We start from the raw sequence: 12,831 nt of genomic DNA, 5'->3' as shown, positions 1-12,831 counted from the left end.
ATTGAACCCATGACCTCCTGCTTGCTAAGCATGCGCTCTACCCACTAAGCTGTACCCTCCCCCCTTCCTTATTCTTTAAACCTCACCTCTTCTCTCCCTTACCACTCCTAGTGATGACCTCACCTTCTGTACCTTCTGTTTTATTAGGAGACTAAAAGCCAGAGTCCTTCAGTGGCTCCCTATTACACCCTGAATAAACCCTACAGCCCACATTTGAAGGCCTGTGAGTTCCTACATGACCTGGCTCATCTACATCCCCAGCTCCTCTCCTTCCCCTCTTCCCTTTGAACTACACTGACTGTTCCTCACAGAAGCCACGCGTGTTCTTTCCTGCCTCGGGACCTTCACACATGATGGCTCCTCTGCCTGGAACACTTCTCTCCCCACTCCTTCATGGGGCACCTTCTTACCTCTCGGATCTTAGCTCAACTGATACTTCCTTGTGGGCTTTTGTCTACGTGCATTATTCTTTGTTACTGAATTCTGTTCCCTTCAGAGCACTTGGCTCAATTATCACAACGTATATTTTTTTGTTTGTGCAACTACTGAGTGTCAGCTCCGTGAGGGCAAAGACTGTGTCAGTTCTGTGCACAGTTGTATATCCATCACCTTGCCGGGGCCTGGCCTTTAGCATATGCTCAGTAAGTTGAATGAAAACCGTACTGCTTCAGCCAGGAACTCCCTTCTCTTTCCAGTACCAGATCCGCATGGTATCTCCTCACTTCCCATACTCACTGAGGTACACCTGCCTCCCTGCTGCTGTTCAGAGCCAGACTTCCTAAAAGCATCTTCTGCACATGCCTCTAAATTCACTCTTCAGCAAACTTCCTCTGGCCTCCACCCCATCACTCAACTGAAACTGTTCTGGTTAAAGTCACCAACAAACCTCTGTGATGCCAAATCCAGAGGATAGTCTTCTCTCCTCATCTTAGCTCACTTACAGCGAACTTCTCCACAGCTGGCTGTTTCCTTCTGCTGGAAACATTCTTTTCTCTTGGTTTCCATGACATTACGCCTCCCTGCTTAGCCCTGGACTCTCTCCTTTTCTCTCCCACGTGGCTCCTGAGACTAATGGTTAACACCTTGTTGCACAGTGGAGTCTCCTAGGGAGCTCTCAAAGACCATTGCCTTGCCCCTTTCCTCCCAAGATTCTGACTTAATAGCCTGGACATCAGGGTATTTTTTAAGGTTCCCCAGGTGGTTCTTCTGTACATGGCTAGAGTTGAGAACCTCTGATTTAGGGGAATCTCATTCGCTCCCATGGCTTTTACTGTCACCTCTATTCTTTTTCTGATTTCTGGTTCTAGTTCAGTAGTCATTTTGATAAGTTAGGCATTACAGTATTTACACTTTCATGGTATCAAACAGTATAAAACACAGCCACAGTAATGGTTACTGGCCTCCAAAAGCCATGACAACAAGCTTCCCTGATGGTGTCTACAGCTTTACAAATGCTGGTTTCTCAATGGGGGCTGGGGAGGGGGGCAAGATCAAGGGTCACATGAGGGTTTACCTCCAGCCTCGACCTCTCTTCTGAACTCCAGTCCCGTGTATCCTCCTGCCTACCCAGCATCTCCACGTGGCTGTCTGAAGCCTCTTGAGGTTGATGTTTAAAAATCAGTTCTTAAATATCTCCCCTAAACCTAAATTTCTCCCCCCAACCTTTTCTCTCAGTGTAGTGGCTCCACCGTTTACCCCTTTGCTCACACCCAGGAGTCAGTCTTGATTTCCCCAGCGCTTTCACCTGGTTGATCCAGTTTATCAGTAGGTCCTGTCAGCCCTGCCGCCAACGCTGATCTGCATCCTGTTGTTCACTTCTTCCTTTTACCACTGCCCTCACCCCAGTCCAGGCCACGGCATCTCAGGCCTGATGGGCTCTAGCAGCCTCCCAGACACCTCTGCACTGTCACTCCCACCCGTCAGCCTGGGTGATCTTCTAAAATTGTTAAGTCCCGCGTTGTCCCTCCACTGCTTAAATCCTGCAGGGCTTCCCGTCAACTCAGAATGAGGTCCAGTCCTTCCTCTGGCCTGCAGGGCCCACGATGGAGCTGTGCCTCCCTCTCTGCATTAGCAGCACGCTGCTTTCCTGCCCTGTGTGCACAAGCTGTGCCGCTGCTGCTTACCTCGCGCCTTCTCAGACCTGGTCCTTCCTCTTGGCGCCTCTTGCTCTTTGTACACTGGCACCCTCCTACTCTTCTTATTCTTTATTCTTTCTCTGTTTAAGTATTGCCTCCTTCAAAGAGATCTTTTCTGTGTATTTCTCCGAAATTAGGAATTAGGTTCCTACCCCTCCACCCTCCAGGGTTCTCTATCACAGCAATTTGTTTCCTCAAAAAATATTGAGTGAATGATGAATGAACTTGTATGTAGTAAATACTTATTGTTATGCTATAAATAAGTTCATTTATTCAGCAAATACACACTGATGGCCTGATGCCGGGAGCAGATGATACATTTTGTTATGTTTTGTAGGAACCCAAACTAGACAGCTCTTTAAGAGTCTTGGCAGGTAGAAGGAAAAAGAAAACCACCCACCATAGAATTCTAATGAGGGAAGCCATGTCCTTCCCTTTGTCTCCGCTTAGTTGAGATGCAGTTCTCCGCAGCAAGACAAGGCTGTCTCAGCCCTCGAGGACCATTGAGCGCTTCGAGCCGCAGTGTTTCCCCAGATATGCTTAAGTTATTGTAATGTCCTGGGGACTTTCTTTTTTAATTGACCAATAGGAAAATCATCAGGAAAGATTGTTTTACCATTAGGTCTTCTTTCATTTAGGAGAAACACTCTATATGGATAAATAATAACTTAAGCAAAAATGGTTGTACTTTCAGTATATAAAGAGAAATAAACAGAAAGTATGTTTCAGGAGGCCCCTTACGAGTAAAAGAGGCTCTATCAGGTTTTCTGTGATGTTCCTGTAGAAATGAGTCATTTGTTGAGATAATCAGGCCAGAGAGATGAGTACCGAGTGCACGTGCATCCAGTTTATTGGCCTGGTGACCCGAGCATCTCGTAACGCAGACAGAGCTCAGTCAGGAGCACGGGCTGGTCGGGTGCCAGTGTTCCCGTGTGCAAGGGTGGCGGGATAGGTTGCAGACTGCACCTGTGGCCCTGGGGGTGGGGGTTGTTTTCTGAAATTGGAGTGTGAGTGTCTTTTGGCAAGGTTTCACTCCCCCTGGCCAGCTTTCCCACCATTTTCTGTTGTCTCTAGCCCAACCTGTTCACCCAGTAGTGCTCACTTTGTAGCTCCTCAAGACACTGGGTTTAAGAGAAGTCCCCTGAAAGAACGAAGTAGACCTCAATGAAGTAGACCTCAATAGTCTACTAGATCATGAGTTCAAAAAGGGCCCTATAAAAGCACTGAAGGAAATGAGAGAGACTGCAAATAAAAACACAGAATACCATTCAAAGAAAATGGAAACATAAAGAGGAGCCAATTAAAAACAGAAAACTCAGTGGCTGAGATAAGAGCCAAGCTAAATTCTTTTAGAAGCAGACTAGATAACGCAGAGGGACAAATAAGTGACTTAGAAGACATTCGGGTTTGAGGTCCCAGCTTCAAACTTTTAGGCTATTGGAATTGTCTGTGGTATGTTCCAAAAAATTACCTCAAATGAGATTACCTCCATTTCTTCTTTCTTTTTCTGCATCAAATAGGGTCATTCACATGTCAAATTGCAGCTTGCCGCTATGTTTTGTATATCAAACCTCATATGGAATGACGAGGAAGGTAAGAGATGGGTGAGATTTGTCCTGAAGAAAATTGCGGGAAGGGAGGGTCTTGCACAGGAAAGGCATCAGGTGCCCAGAAGTCCTGGGTAGAGGCACCATTCATTTGGTCCCAGGCCCCCAACTGAGTCCCTTAGGATGAGAATCTGTGTGACTAGCTGACACTGAGCCCCCAACTTGGAGTCGGCACTGTTCCGGATTACTGAGGGTGGGGTGCAGGAGACCCTAGAGAAGTAAGTGACAGTCCTTGCCCTTGAGAAGGCTAAGGAGGAGGATGGCGAACTGCCCTTGAAGAAGATGAGAGGTGCAAGTATACAGCCTTTCATTCTGTGCAGGGAAGCACAGGGAAGGACTACAGGCAGGTGAGCTTCGTGGAGAAGAGGGGGTGTTGGTGAGGAATGAGAAACACACTGGGACTAGGGAAGTGGCTAGTCTGTAAGGAGGCCTCTGTAGGTCTCCACCTGGACTGTATTAGAATCACCCAGGGATTTTTGCACCAGCCGGTTAAATCAGAATCTCTAGGGGTGGGCTCCAGGCAGAAGTGTTTTTTTTTAATCCCTCAAATGATTCCACTGTATAGCCAAGGTAGTGAACAGATGTAAGAGAGCAATGGGTTTCAGTGCTGCGTTGACTACATGAAAATCACATGAGCAACTTTTTAAAATGCAGATTTCTGGCTCCCCCTAGAGATTCTGGTTCACTATGTCTCGAGGAGGTCACTGCATGAGTGAGTGACTGTGGGCTCTTCAGTGGGGAGGAAGGAATCCAGGAGAATTACTATTCTTCCAGATCAAAGTGAAAGGAGGAAAAACTGGATTCAACATACAGGCCAGGCCAGGTGTCAGGCACCAGAGTCACTCTCACAGCGTCCTGGTCTGGTTGGAAGGTAGAACATAGTAGTATGGACTTGGAACTACCACCTGCTAAGAGGCAACAGGAAGTGCTGGGAGGTCCGAGGAGGGTGGAAGAGAATAGAGGGGGGAAAAAGACCTGTTTGGAGTAGGAAGAGCCTGGCTAAGTATGTCCAGAAAGAAGTGATGAAGATGGGGCCTGATGGAGAGAGCCTTGTGCCAGTCTATAGAATCTGACCATGACCCTGTCTGTGGTCCATGGAGAAATCAATCCAGCAGCAGAATCCAGGATGGACTGCAGGAAGGAGGGTCAAGAGGAAGAGAGACCAGTTAAAATGCTGTTGGGGAATCCAAGCACGAAGGCATTCGGCTACATTGAGGAGGGTGAGGGCGAGGGGGAGGAAGGAAGCGGGGAGTGGAGGACACTGGTAAGGCCCTGGGTGGTTGGTCGTACATTAAGGAGAGTAACTGCCTGGGTCATGTTCCCAGTAACCTGTTAGCTTCCATCTCTCAGGTTCACAAGAACGCCAGGATAAATTACGAGACATGGGCATTGTGGATATTCTACACAAACTGAGTCAGTCACCAGATTCAAACCTTTGTGACAAGTGAGTATCAAGGTGAAAGGGCCTTGCTTTGAGGTATGTTGGATTTGTTTATGGAAGGGTTTGAATTGCTTAGTAAGTCACATGGCCAAACTCAAAATCTTTTAGATCCCTGGATTTCTTTTTTAATAATCTATGAGCCAACTATGTGACATCTGAGTAAGAGCTAAACTAATAATGAGCAAATTATTCAAGATTCTCATTTTAACTCTGAATAACATGAGCCTGGGCCATCTCAGTGGGTATCTGGAGAGGATCCCGAGGCCATTCCCATGCATTCCCTCAATCATTAGACTAGATCTTAGGCCTTTTAACAATAAAAACATTCATTAGCTCAAAACCTCACTGAGTACCTGCTGCCAGCCTGGCCTGGCTGTTGGGGATACAGCAGTGACCATTATGGAGTCCCTGTCTTCCAAAGACTCACCATTTACTGGGAGAGACAAGAGTCATGGTCAGAGATCCCTCTAACCTGAGAATAGCCAAGAACGTTTCTCCTGGCTGTGTGCACTTTTCATAATACAGCCTTCACTTCCCAGCTCACCTGCATCCTCCTGACTCTCAAGCGTGGCTCAGAAGCACCTCACAGTCTGGCTCTGCCTGCCTCGTGCTTTCCCCACCCCCTGGCCTCCCCCCCCCCCCATGCTCCAGCCACACGTGCCCTGTCATTGTATCACACCTTCAGGCATTTACACGTTCTCTTCCATCTGATTTGCCATCCCAGTCCCCTCTCCTCTGAATCCCCATTCAGTCAATGAATATTTTTGTTAATACTAACCTCTACCAGGCATCTTTTCAGTTATTGGAGATAAAACGGTGACTAAAATTGATGAAGTCGTTGCCCTCGTGGAACTTAAATTCTAGCACAGAAGACACAATAAGCAAATTAATGTGTAGCAGGTAATGAAGGGTACTGTGAAGAAAAATCAGCAAGGTGAGGGTGTGGAGAGTAAGAAAGCTCTTCATATAGATGAGTCAGTAAAGGCCTCCCTGAGGATGTGACGTTTGGTCAGAGGCCTGAATGAAATGACAGGGCCTGCCAGGCCGATGTTTAGAAGAGAGGTATTCCAGGCAGAGGGGACTCAAGGCAGGAATGAGCTTGGCTGCTTAAGAAAAAGCAGGAAGACCACAGGAAAATAAACGAGGGGGAGAGTGATAAGCAGTGGACTCAGGGAGCCTTGTAGGCCATAGTAAGGACTTTGGATTTTATTCAGAGTTTAATAGGAAGTCATTGGAGAGTTTTGAACAGAAGAGACAGTATCTGATTTGAACTTTTAAAAGAGCCCTCTGGTGGCCGTTTGGAGAATCGTCTGTAGTAGGGCAGGAATGAAAGCAGGGAGACCAGCTGAAGGCTGTTCCAGTCTTGTCAGGTAAGAGATGGGGGCGGTAGTGGTAGGAGTGGTGAGATGTAGTTGGATTCAGAATGTAATCTAAAGGTAGAGCCAATAGGATTTGCCCATGCATCCCCTGTAGGCTGTTAAAGAAAGAGGGGAAAGGAAAATGCTTAGAGTTTTGTTCTGAGCAACTGAATAGAGGGTTGTCACTTACCAAGTTAGTGAAGAACACAAGAGAAGTGGGGGTAGAGAGGACCCAGAGTCCTTGTCTGGTGTTCCAGCTTTTTGATGCTGTTTGATATCCAAGGGACTTGGGAGAGTGGGGCTGAAGGTACAAATTGGGATGATATAGAAAGCCGTGGAGCTGGATGGAGTCACCTAAGGAGGGTGAAAGAGGAGAGAAGACAGGAGGGCTAAGGAGCATGCTTGGGACACGCCAACATTTTGGAGGAGATAAAAAAAGGTCCAGCAGAGGAACAGAAGGAAGAGCTGGTAAGGCAGACCGAGACCCAGGTGCATAAGGTGTCCTGAAAGCAAGGGCAGAGAATTCCCTGGACAGTGGCCACGGGTCCTTCAAAACTCAGACCAGGTTGTCGCCTCCGCCGAGAAGTCTTGCTGGACCATCCTCCACCCTCCCCCGGGCTGTGCCAGGGACTCCTTCTCTGCTCCCACGGCACCTAGATAACATCCCACTGTGACACGGCTGTCAGCTTGCCCATTGGCCCTACGGAAGGGAAGAGGCACTGGGTCATGGCTCCCTGAGTGAACGGCTGTGCCAGATCAGAGCACACAGAAACCGGGCCTCTGCCTCCCTGAAGCCTGCCGTCCAGGGGCTTAGAGAAGACAGACCCCCAAATAACTGCAGCCCGAGGCGGCCACTCAGATGAGCATCACGTCACAGGCAAGTCACGAGCAGCCACATGCCGAAGGCTGGATCTGAGCTGAACCTTGAGGACTGGAGCCGCCGCCTTTGCCTCCACAGCTGCTGGCCTAAGAGACAGCCTCTATCAGCCTGTGTCTTCTGGCTGGGAGCCAGCCTGTTCCCTGGGGTTATCTTTCATGTTCAGAAATTAAACTAATTCTGCTCAAGGTCATCTCTGGGATGACCTGGAACACTAAAAGAGGCCTCACCAGCATGAGATGGAATAGGTTTAAGCCCTGGCCTGCGTTGCTGAGATTGGCCTGGTCCTGTTTCCCCAAATTTGTGTGGCACATATGTTTTCAGCAGTTCTTAAACTCCATTAACAGAGTCAAGGTCTGAGCTCCCCTGCCTAAGTCCATTTAGGAAAGGTGACCTTGCCTGCAAACCCATCCATCCGAAAAACGCCTTAGATATTAATAGATAGCGGAAAGCTAGCGAGGGCACAGTCTCTGAGGGCAGATGTAATCAAACACAGCCAACCCTTAGAAAGACCCAGAAGGAGTCTGAATTGGCAGTTTTAAAAAGCAATGCAGAACTCCAGTCAAGACCCTCACGGGGACGTTCCCATCATGGCCCAGTAAAATCTATTACCTAGAGATGACATCTCTCCAGTTCTTTCTGTCTCTGAGGCTTTGTGATCCTTCACTTTCAAACACTTACAGATGAGGAGAAATTACTAACCAGGCCTCTCCACCCCAGGCTCAGAGGGCCTCAGATCTGTGAAGTTACGGTGTATAAGAGGTCACCTGCAGCATTATTCATAATGTGTTCCCTAGGAAAACAGTCTTGTAGAAACCCAGCTCGCTCATAACATGGAGCGGCCTGCATGGAGCTCTCTGTTCTGATGGATCGGACTGTTTACACCGAAGAAACTGCACTTGAGTCCAGCCTATTGCATGCCCAGTCTACTTTCATCAGCTGATAGTAATGGGAAATTTTAGCCTTTACTTTCCATAACTTAGATGGGGAGGCCATTGCTAAAACCAGACTTCCTAACTTCCACAGCTGAACTATACCAAGTTCATGATGAGAGAGTAAAGGTAGCCTTCTCAGTCCCCACTTAAAGGAAGGCACTTTGACAAGGATCTGGACAGGTTAAGTCATTGTCCAATTACAGCTTTTCCTCTCTGACCAGCTACCTTCTTCCCTAATCACCATGACAACCGCCATCCCACGCTGGTCAGTGTCATCAGGCATGATGAGAATGGAATAAAATTGTAACCTCCCTTCCTCAGTTTTAAAGCATTTGAACCACGAGGCACCCTCATCCCATGAGCTCTTGGCCCTCCCCATGTAACTTTTCATCAGCACCTACCCACCTCTCCGTGTGTCAGTTTTCCTCATAGCTTCCCAGAACCCTAAGTGTCCTCCCCAGTGTCCTGCAGTGCTAGATAAAACCTACACCAGAACAGGAGAAAGTCAGGAATTCCAGATCCATCACAACTCTATGCCAGTGACAGGAAAACTATAGAATGTCACCAGGCTGCAGCAGCTGTAGGGACAAGAGCAGGGCCACAGGAAGAGGAATGTAGGCAGCCTGGGTTTGAAGTTTGTGCTGACACAGATCTCTGCCCCCCGTGGCAGATGTCAACAGGGCTCACCCCAGTTCCCTTTGGGAATCCACCTTTCTTGGCTCTCCCAGCTATCATCTTTGAACCGAGGCTTTTTTGCCTTAATCACATTTCTGAGGTGATGGCTAACAGGAACTTTGTGATTCCAGGGCAAAGATGGCACTGCAGCAGTACCTGGCGTGAGGGGAGCGCCCTGGGCACCTGCAAGCATCCCACATCCTTGTTAAAGGAAGTACAGGAACTAGCCTCATTTGATTCCTTCTATTTGCACAAGTCACCTTGGACTGCAGGGAGCTGTTTTGCAAAAGCAATTTGGTAGGCTTAGATCTCAAATTCATCTTGAGGACTTTTTTTTTTTTTTTTTTTTTGAGGTAGTAATTTCCTCAGAGGACTATTGTGTTTTGTTTTGTTTCTTTCTGAGCTACCTGGACTCTATTAGAACAATCAATTATTTTCCATTGGACCTACAATTTTTTGCCTATGCTGCAGCCACTTTGTGAGTGAGAATGGATGTGTGTCTGCGCACACAGGTGTGTGTGTATGTGTGTGTGTGCGCATGCGTGCACGAGGGACAGAGTGAATGGGTGCGTGTGTCTGTGAGGGATACCTCAAAGTTTTCTTTCCTTATTTTGTGTGAAAATCTCTTTTCTACAGATTTTCCAGGGTTTAAGCATTGCTTGCTGTATAAAAAACTTTACTGAATTATATACAGTTTGAATGAAATGTTATTTTAAAAACAAAACAATTGTTAAGTGTTCCATAAAGGTTATGTTGAATTTTGGTCAGATGAATATTTGTAAGTAAAAAATATATGCATTTCTGAACCTCAACTTACATAGATTTTCTTTATAAAAAAAACAAAACAAAACAAAACAAAAAACCCAAAAAACAAAAAAACAAAAAAAAAAAGAAAAGGTTGGCTATAGTTGGCCTGAATAACAGGCACAATATATGGTGCTGTGCAAAATAGTAAGCTAGCATCTTACTGCCGTCAATATCAGCAGGTACAGAGCCTCTTTTCAGCCTAATTCAATAAGCTCTCAGGCTTCCAAGTCACATGGACAGGGTGGAGTGAAGTGAGGCAACAGATACACTATACGTTTTTTGAAACATCGAAGGGAAGTAGAACTACTGATGGTGAAAGCCGAGCCGGGACTCCAGTGGGCCACGTTTGGCGGGAACTGGGCGCTGAGAGCCTCCCGACTGCTCTGAATCCTGTCACTGGTGTAGCAACACACGGCAGGATTTAGAACCAGTCATGGAAACTTGTGCTCAAGCTAAAGTAGGTCATCACTTCCTGGAAACAAAGTCTGATCACCTTGTGCTTCCTGAAACAGCATATATCACTGTGAAACTGAAGAATGTTCTACAGACGCATCTACAGAGGCAAAGAACAGGATAGTTTAGAAAGCTGTTTTTCTCTTGGCTACACTCAGCAAATTCTGTATACTTGTCACTCAGGACTGCTATTCAGTGTGCTTTTATAAAATGATATGGAAATTTTAGTAAGAGATGCAGCTAAGATCTTTTCCTGCCCGAAGCCCAAAGCACTGAAGTTTGAGAGAAGGCAAGGGGGTCTCCCCAGGAGAACCGAAGATGACTTCTTTTTACAGCCAGTACTGCTTAGCCCTTTGGCAGCCCTGAGCTTGGCACCTGCTTCAGCTTCTGGGTCAGCCTCAAGCTGAACTCAACGAGGTTGCTCTTGACTATTTGAAGGTACAGCCAGCCTTCCTCTTCTGTTTGCTATAAGAAGTTCAAAGGCATTGCAGCCAAGAAGCGAGGTCTGCGGCCCAGAAGCTTGCCTGAGTGCATGTCCCAAACAGGCTCCCGAGCCCGCCAGCCACTCCAGACGGGGCTGCTCCAGGTGCAGCCACCCCGTCACCAGCCTGCTCCTTCCTTGGAAGATTTAAATGTGTTTGATTGCAAATGAATGTTTTAAAAGTGTATTTAATGCAGTTTTTTTCTGTTCTCAACATGACCACCCAAGATTCAAACGCAGAGATTTCCAAGTTGTTGTTTTTTTCAGAATATCACCAATTTAAAAATCTGTCACAAGAGGGACTTGGGTTTTGTGCAGCCATCAAAATGTTAACGTGCGGAAGCCAGTTTAAAGAAATGGAGTGTGTTGGGGGAGGGGCCTTGTGTAGGCCCACTCACTGACATTTCTAGTACTGAGGAAATATCATTGGTTGGCATCTGTACAGAGCATCTGAACACTACAGAGTTGGTATTTTAAAGTACCAGCTAAATATAAATAAACCAATAATGAATTGCTCAGACAATCTTGAACCCAGATAGCATTAGAAAGCTGAAAGCCCAATGAAATAACACTTTCACACTTAAACTCTGTGGCTAAATCTTGTCTGTGGCTAAAAACAGATGGTCAAAGAAAAAGTGCTTTACTATAATTAACTTTTCCGATTTGAATGAAGGGAAATATATTTATTAAAACAAAGCTGTTTGCTGCTTTATGCAGGTGCAGTGTTCAGTCAGCAATGAAGTGGGAGGGGCGGGACGGGACGTGGTCTTGTGTCTCCACCCAAGTTCTTAACTAAGCTTCTCGCTCTCTCTAATACTGCATTCTGTTTCTCCTTTTGTGCCCTGATTGTAACCCAAAATCTATGAACTAGAAAAGAATGTCCAATTGAATAAGTTGCATTTTTTTTTCCTTAAGCACTTTATGCAGAACAATACATGTTCTTCTGGTAGTGTTTGGATACTATGATTTTAACACATGCTAATAAAAGCCAAGAAAAAATTGTGGCAACTTCTAACAAGGAGTCTGTTTTCCAAATATCTAGAACATTGGGAAACATTAGAAGGTAATGTGTACTGGCTTTGGGAATCTAGGATTCTTGGTGAATGAGAGGCTGAAAAGTGACTTTGCATTTCACAATGGGGGCCAGTGCCCTAGGGTGTTTCCTAGCAGCTGCCAAGGGCCTCTGCAGGAGTTGGGGTTTCCCTCTTCCTGGTCTTTACAGGGGCCCATCCCAGCCACCAGGACGCCCCCCTCCCCAATGTTGTGTCCATCCACTCTGTCCTTCCCCCTTCTTATCTCTGCCACTCCCACTGCCACCACCCCCTGGACTCAAGCCCAGGGTTTGGCAAATGACCAGCGCCCTGCACTTGCTGTGCGCTGCCTTCTTTCCCCGTCTCTGAAATGTAGGGAGGCACCTTCTGCCTCTTGGCCTCACTAGAACCGGGGGGAAAGCCAAGGACACCTGCCCTAGAGCATGGGGGTTGGGGGAAGATGGTCAGGAGGGGGTTCCCCTGCCACAAGGGAACTTGGAAGCAAGGCCTGGGAAAGGGGGACTGATCCCAGATCCTGATGGAGAGCCGACAGAGGGAGCTCCCGACACCTTGCCCTCAGGCTAGAGCCTGGGCCTGCCCCAGCAGTCCTGCCCCTTGGCACAGATTTTCCCTATCTTTGGGCAGGGAGGTATGTGTCAGTTCCCAGCTTGAGGGAAGTTTTGGTCCATGACCTGGCTCCCTCAAGGCCACTGTGTGGCCCACTGAGCACTTTCCTCCCTGGGTCCTTGCAGCCCCTGCTCCTGGCCTTGGCTGTGCCAGAGGGTCAGCCTTCTCACTGAGTGGAGGGCCAGAGCCAGTCCTTGGGGAGGAGCCGCCTCCTTGACTTCCTGGAGCCAGGCCTGCCCTCCACCCTGTCAGGCACTCACACCCAGGAGCTGAGAAGCATTAACACCTAAAACGCCGCCCATCCTGCAGGCCTGGGGTCTCTGCCCAGGAGTCCCCTCCTCAGACGATGGACAGACATTTCAGCCACTCTCGAGAGCCTTCTCTTCCTCCCCTTCCACCCCACC

The 12,831-nt window shown here is 47.5% G+C and overlaps 1 protein-coding gene across 3 annotated transcripts in view; it reads left to right on the top strand.

Moving 5' to 3' along the window:
• Positions 1 to 11,773, top strand: part of ARMC8 (armadillo repeat containing 8) — a 96,998-nt gene extending 85,225 nt beyond the window's left edge. For all 3 annotated transcript variants that reach the window (XM_010952297.3, XM_045514732.2, XM_010952296.3), the window contains 3 exons: positions 3,656 to 3,728; positions 5,093 to 5,186; positions 9,160 to 11,773. In XM_010952297.3, the coding sequence (XP_010950599.1) occupies positions 3,656 to 3,728; positions 5,093 to 5,186; positions 9,160 to 9,193 (201 nt within the window). In that variant the 3' untranslated portion in view covers positions 9,194 to 11,773. The remainder of the gene's footprint in view (positions 1 to 3,655; positions 3,729 to 5,092; positions 5,187 to 9,159) is intronic.
• The last annotated feature ends 1,058 nt before the right edge of the window (positions 11,774 to 12,831 follow it).

The sequence above is a fragment of the Camelus bactrianus genome, chromosome 1 (assembly GCF_048773025.1).
Source record: "Camelus bactrianus isolate YW-2024 breed Bactrian camel chromosome 1, ASM4877302v1, whole genome shotgun sequence".
NCBI lineage: Eukaryota > Metazoa > Chordata > Mammalia > Artiodactyla > Camelidae > Camelus > Camelus bactrianus.
Note: the sequence above shows the minus strand (reverse complement) of the source record. Positions and strands in the feature narration are given on the sequence as shown.